At 30.6% G+C, this 6,224-nt stretch overlaps 1 protein-coding gene and 1 long non-coding RNA gene across 2 annotated transcripts; both read left to right on the top strand.

Moving 5' to 3' along the window:
- The first annotated feature begins 200 nt into the window (after positions 1–200).
- Positions 201–2,062, top strand: LOC129920057 (uncharacterized). The gene is made up of 2 exons (XM_056001216.1): positions 201–1,692; positions 1,788–2,062. Coding segments are annotated over exons 1-2 (1,437 nt in total). The 5' UTR covers positions 201–256; the 3' UTR covers positions 1,789–2,062.
- Positions 2,063–4,069: 2,007 nt separating this feature from the next.
- On the top strand, positions 4,070–4,291 carry LOC129917851 (uncharacterized). Its single transcript, XR_008772888.1, has 2 exons — positions 4,070–4,156; positions 4,236–4,291. It is a non-coding gene; the product is annotated as an uncharacterized LOC129917851 (long non-coding RNA).
- The last annotated feature ends 1,933 nt before the right edge of the window (positions 4,292–6,224 follow it).

Here is a 6,224-nt window from a genome sequence, read left to right as displayed (position 1 = left end):
GTCATCATGATAGACACCATATTTATGTGGTTTACTCCAACTATTAGGTACGTGAATTCAATTAGACTTAATACCTCAAAGTGCAGCTTAAATATAAATGAGTTACATAAAAATCGAATGGACCAATTAAAAAGTATTAGTGACACAACTTAAAGTCAATAGTAGTCACTAGCATGGAAATATTGTACCCTCAATCTTCTATCATATTCATAGAAACAGTTGTAGTTAAACAGTAGTCAAGCACTTGATTCCTGCGATGAATCCTAATATCACCATTAAACTTATAATATTCCTAGCTGTTTTTTCTGCAGAAATATTGCTAACTAAAGCAGAATTTAATTCAAAGTTTTTGAGTTTTGTAAAAAATATCCACCAAGTCGAAAAATTTGACAGTGTTTTTCTACTCTTCAAAAATTTTGATAATGAATTCATACGAATCATTTCAACTTCACTCAAAATTCCAGTAATTCTGTCTAACAACAAAGTCACCACATCTTCATATTACTTAAAAGAAGAATTTAACGAAAATCTGCTAACCATTGTGCAATTCGATACAAGTGATTTGGATCTTCAAAAACAATTATTGAAATATCTTCAGCATCTTCGTTTTTGTAAAACTATTTTTATTCTCAAGAATTCTTCAAGAAATGACTTACAACTGAACAGTGTATTCAATTATTGTTGGAAGAATAGAATGATTAATGTTTTAGCGGTTTTTGAAGACAATTTCTTCAATAAATTTGCTTACTACAGCTACAGTAATTTCGGACATTTTACTATTGAAAAGATCTTCAGCAGAAAAAAGAAGAATTCAGTTATTTTTCCAAATCGAATACAAAATCTAAATGGTACAACATTATCAGTTATTTTAGGAGGACCAGTACCAGGAGTAATTTACAGAAAAAATGGCAAAATTGACGGTTATTTGGGACACATTTTCCGTTCTTTTGCTAGGAAACACAACGCCAGATTGAACATATCGAATATTAATACCTCGCTGTCATATTTAGAGTTACGTCAATTTGTAGTACATAATAAGGTTGAAATGTCAGGAGCTTTTCCATCAATTGTAATTGATCCGGCGAAATATGACGGTTATCCGATTATTTTGTACGATTGGTGTGTAATGTTGCCCGTTGAGAAACACATTCCAATTTATAAAGTCTTTGCCTTTGTATTCCATTGGGAAGCCTTTCTTCTATCGATTTTGATCTTTACAATGCTTTCGGTAGCACTTTCTGTAACAGCTAGACGACCTTTTTTCATTCGATATTGGTTGCAATGTATTCGTGGAATGCTTGGGCAGTCGTTTACCGAAGACCCCCAAGCCTCTGGTAGTACAAAAATCATTTATTCGTTGATCTTTTTGCTTGGAATTATTATGGTAACCTCATACGATGCATTTCTTCAATCCTTAATGACCAAACCTCCAAGACAAAATGAAATAAAATCGCTTGATGATCTTCAATCATCTGGCTTAAAAGTATATATAATTAAAGAGGACTACCTTATTTATATACCAACCAATATCAAACAAAACTATTCAAATATATTTGAAATCGAGTCGAATTTTGAAAATTTCCATAGAATGCGTGATACTTTAAATACAAACTATGCCTTCACAATTAACAGTCCCAAATGGGAAATATATAAAAATCAACAAGAATTCCTTGGTCAACATTTGTTTCATTGGTCTGAAGAATTGTGTTTGCTAAAAAATATACCATTTTCAATTTTTATAAATGAAAATTCAATTTACAAAAATATAATGAATTTTCATATTTTAGAAATTCAATCAGCTGGATTAATGGATTTTTGGATGAGAAGAGCATTTTATGAACTATTGGAAAATGGAAGAATTAATAAGACGAATTTGGAGTTTAAACCGAAATTAAGAATTGAACAATTGAAAGTTGATGATTTGAAATGGATTTGGATATTTTTGGGATTGGCGTATGCAGTCGGAAATGTTTGTTTTATTTGTGAACTTTGTGTTTTTAAGTTGAAACATCGACAAAATATTGTGGAAATCTTGTGAATTTAGTTTTGTTTTTTTTATTTATTTATGATAAATAAATACATTTTAATAGTATTTTATTGAAGATAAGTTTCGTGTACTTTAGTTGAAAAAAGCTGCCTTTGAAAAAGGTTATACTGATTTGGCACCTTGGTTGTTTAAAAAAAAATTTTAAAGTCACGCGCGTTATTTTCAAAGGTGACGCTGGTCATTTTCAAAAGTGACGCTCGTTATTTTCAAAAGTGATGCGCATTATTTCAAAGCGACTTGCGTTATTTTTGTGAATCGCGTCATTTTTAAAAGCAAAGCACGTCATTTTCAAAAGTGACGCTCGTTACTTTCAAAAGTGAATTGCACTATTTTTGTGATTTGCGACATTTACATTAAAAAAAAAACGCACGTCATTTTACAAGTGGCTTGCGTAATTTCTTCATTTCATTCGCTTCATTTGAAAAGTGATATAGTGATTGCATAAAAAGAACCTGAAGTTTTTTTTACCAACAGATACCGAAATATTTGGCAAGTACTAAAATCCAAGATGGCAGCTAAAGGGTGAATTTCGCAATTGCGAAAAGTTAGGATTCTGGTTTTCTAATAATTATTCTTTATCGCCTTGTAATGAAACATTACACACCCAGCGCCCTGCTCTCGCTATTTACATAATATAAACCCAAAATAACCCGAATAGTGATTAAAATATAATATTAACTACCGGCTATCAAATTTACCACTTCAACACAAGATGTTTGCATCTGAAACTTACCAGACTACCTAACAGCTTCGAGTGAATTTTAACAACTTCTCTTAAACTTAATAAGTTCGCAGACGATCAACCTGGTTCGCAAACCAATAGGCATAGGAATGATCAGGTTCGCAAACGGTTTTCAGGTTTTTTCATATTCGCATCGAACAAACCAAAGTTCGCATGTGATTTCGTAAGTAAATTTGCTATTAACCTACTAGCGCCTCATTAACATTCGACTGTGAATTCTTACAGAATCGAGTAGACTTGGATAAAGATCAATTTTTTTTTATTTGTTCTAACAGTTCACACTTGCTTAAACAGATTTTTAAAGTGGATAAAAAACATCAGAAAATAGCAATATTTTGCATCATATTTTGCTTATTGCTTTACTAAGCTCTTTTCAAGAGAATTAAATTTATTCGGAAGCCAAATCCAAAATAATAAAAACAAAAAAAAATATTTAACGTGCTGGTAATATTGTGTGGGTTCATAATTACTTTGACAAAATGATATTAATCTTCATTTTCTTGGCAAATTTGTATTATTTGATATTTTTGTTTATGTTCAATTCTAAGCAACAAAGACGGAAGTTCCGGACATGCAAGCACTAAGAGATGGAGAGAGGTATAAACTGCATTCCATTCAATAATTTCCGATCACTGATCTCCCATCCTGTACAAACAAAAAAAAAAAAAAAACACCTCAAGGCTTAGGCATTAGACAAGTTTCTTCTTATGAAAGGCACACTTTTTCCAACTCCTACCATCTTCCATCTACCTACACATAAAATTCAAATAATACCTACATACTAGTTTACTTAATTTGATCTTCCAACTACAAACAGGGATTATGTAGATAGGTAAACGAGTACCTACCGCCTCAAGTTAAAAACCAATCTCTTATAGATATTTCTTGTTTTTTGAAAGATTTTCTATTTCCGATAAAATATTTTTCAGAGCCTAACACCATCTTAAAGATAAAAATGAAGTTAGAGGAAAAGCAGAATATACCATCAACAACTCTCGAAAGCAACACTTTACTTTTTTTCAATAGTGAATGGCATCTTTATTCTTTGTAGTAAATTTCAATCGGTTACCTTGGTTTTTCAAGTATGTATCGACTTCCATTCTTTTCGAACGCAGCAGTTCATTTGAAAGCCAATAACAATCTAATACGATCTATACATCATTACGCTTCTTTAACTACAGTGGGCCAAATTCTTTAAGAAATTAAAAAAAAAATATGTAATTTTTGTACTGGCTTTTAGTTATAAAAAAAAAAAAGTATAAATTCTACGAGAGCATATTGTCAAAAATACCGCTGGAGTTTTCTATTTTGTCAACAAAATTACAATTTTTCTTAGCTTCAAAATCAATCTTTGATTATTATTTTTCGTTTGTATATCTATTTTGTTCTGCCAATGTTTTCAAACAAACAGAAATAATATTTTCAATTTTGTCTAATTTTCCATAGTATTCAATCCACTGTGTCATAAAAACAATTTTAACCCCCAAGGCCTAAACAAAAACCTTTTCACGATCAGCTGCTCTTCCATCTGTATCTCAACAAAAACTGGTTGTAAATCTAAAAGCAAAGAAATGAAAAAAAATAGTATTCCCCTATAGTGGATTATTTAAAAAGGGAAACCGATCGTTTTGAATGCGTCTCATGCAAGCGATACGGATACGATCCGATCCGATCACTACCTTATAAGCAGTGTGACCAGAGTAAAGGATATTGAATATATGTAACATGTAAAAAAGAAAAGAATTTTTTAAGACTGTTTTCTTACTTTTCTTAATTTCAAAAGCATACATTTTTTTAAACAAAGGAAACCTGTGCAGTCACCCTAATTCATATAGCTTTATAAATCAAAAAGCTATAGTCAAACAATATTAGAGATTTTGTGCTTCAATTTGTTTTTCGACAATTTTCACAATTTTTCAATGAATTAATTTGTACTTTCTCAGTTCGGAGAAAAGATTTCGAAAAATTAAACTTCAAAGAGCTTTTAAAATTAGTTTTTGAGACACTTTTCAGTTCGCGATGTTATTTTTAACATGATAACTTGTGTTAGAATTGAGATAATTGAAATAGATAAAAACTAAAAGTTTAAAACTTGTAAGGGTAAGTGCATATTTGAGTAATTTTTGATACATCCTAATTTTTCAGGTCTTAAGTGGCTTTGCACAAAATTTGGCGATTTTGAGCCAGAACATGTCTTCCTCTAGAATTGAAGACGTGAAAACGATTTTGTGTCATTTTGATAGGATCCCAAAACTTATCAAACGGTGTGACACTTTTACTCACAACTTTAGGAATTTCAACAACATTTTCCCTTTTGATTAAATAGAATTTCTTGGACCTCGGCATTATTCTTGCATAATTTCTTGCACGGAGAAAACTTGAGGTGGCAATTCTGAAGTGCTGCAGTCCCTTCATTTTACTCAAATACTTCTTTTTTTTTATGTTTGTTACCTCATAACTTTGGACTGAGTGAACCAATTTTGATAATTCTTTTTGTATTGGAAAGCTGCAATGTGGCCCCATTTCAATTTCGTTCAGTTATAGCCATAGTAACTATTAGAAAAACCATAAAACCCATTTTGATTGATGGAAGTCGGTTTTGTTTTTTGATAAAAAAGATTATTTTCCTTAAAGTAAAAAAAAAAGGATTTTAGGTTGTAGTGACATTTTTTGACACCATTTAGTAATTTTATCAGTGCTACAAAACTAAATACAAAACTAAACCAAAAAACTTTAGTATAAGTACACACACTTATCTTTATTTGAGTCTCTATTCTACCCAAAAATTGTCAGGTGCCGAGCAGGAGCAAGTACTCGGTAACTCTACTTAAATGCTAAAAGCATTTATTTTCAAGCCAAAATATATGATATATGATAGAGTTAAATGAAGTTGGGGAAAGAATCCTGAAAATCATCAAAAACACAACATTTTGAAAATCCAAAATCCCGAAAAATCAAAGTTCCGAAAACCTAAAATTCCGAAGTCAAATGTTAAAAAACACCAAAAAAAATATTTTTCGGATTGGGATTGGAATCCCGACAGTTAAAATCTCCGAAATCTAAAAACCCGAAAAATCAGAACCCCGTAAATCCAAAGTCACGAAAACCTGAAATTTCGAAAACCCAAAGTCCGGAAAACCCGAAATTCGAAAAAACCAATAAAACCCGAAAACCTAAAATCCCGAAAATCTGGAATTTCAAAATCCTAAAATCTCAAAAAAAAACCCAAATTTTATTTGTTCTTTTCTTTTCTAAGAAACGAAATATATTTTATTACATTTCAAAATTTCATTCAACTTGAACTCAAATTATTCTTTAATAAAAAAAAACAACAAAAGAAAGATTAAAAAAGGTTAGAAATAATTTTATTTTTTGCTGAAAATCCAGATTTATTAATTTCTGGTTACTTCATAAGAATTTTCTAAAAGTTAGATA

Source organism: Episyrphus balteatus, chromosome 4 (genome assembly GCF_945859705.1).
Source record: "Episyrphus balteatus chromosome 4, idEpiBalt1.1, whole genome shotgun sequence".
NCBI classification, from domain to species: domain Eukaryota; kingdom Metazoa; phylum Arthropoda; class Insecta; order Diptera; family Syrphidae; genus Episyrphus; species Episyrphus balteatus.
Note: the sequence above shows the minus strand (reverse complement) of the source record. Positions and strands in the feature narration are given on the sequence as shown.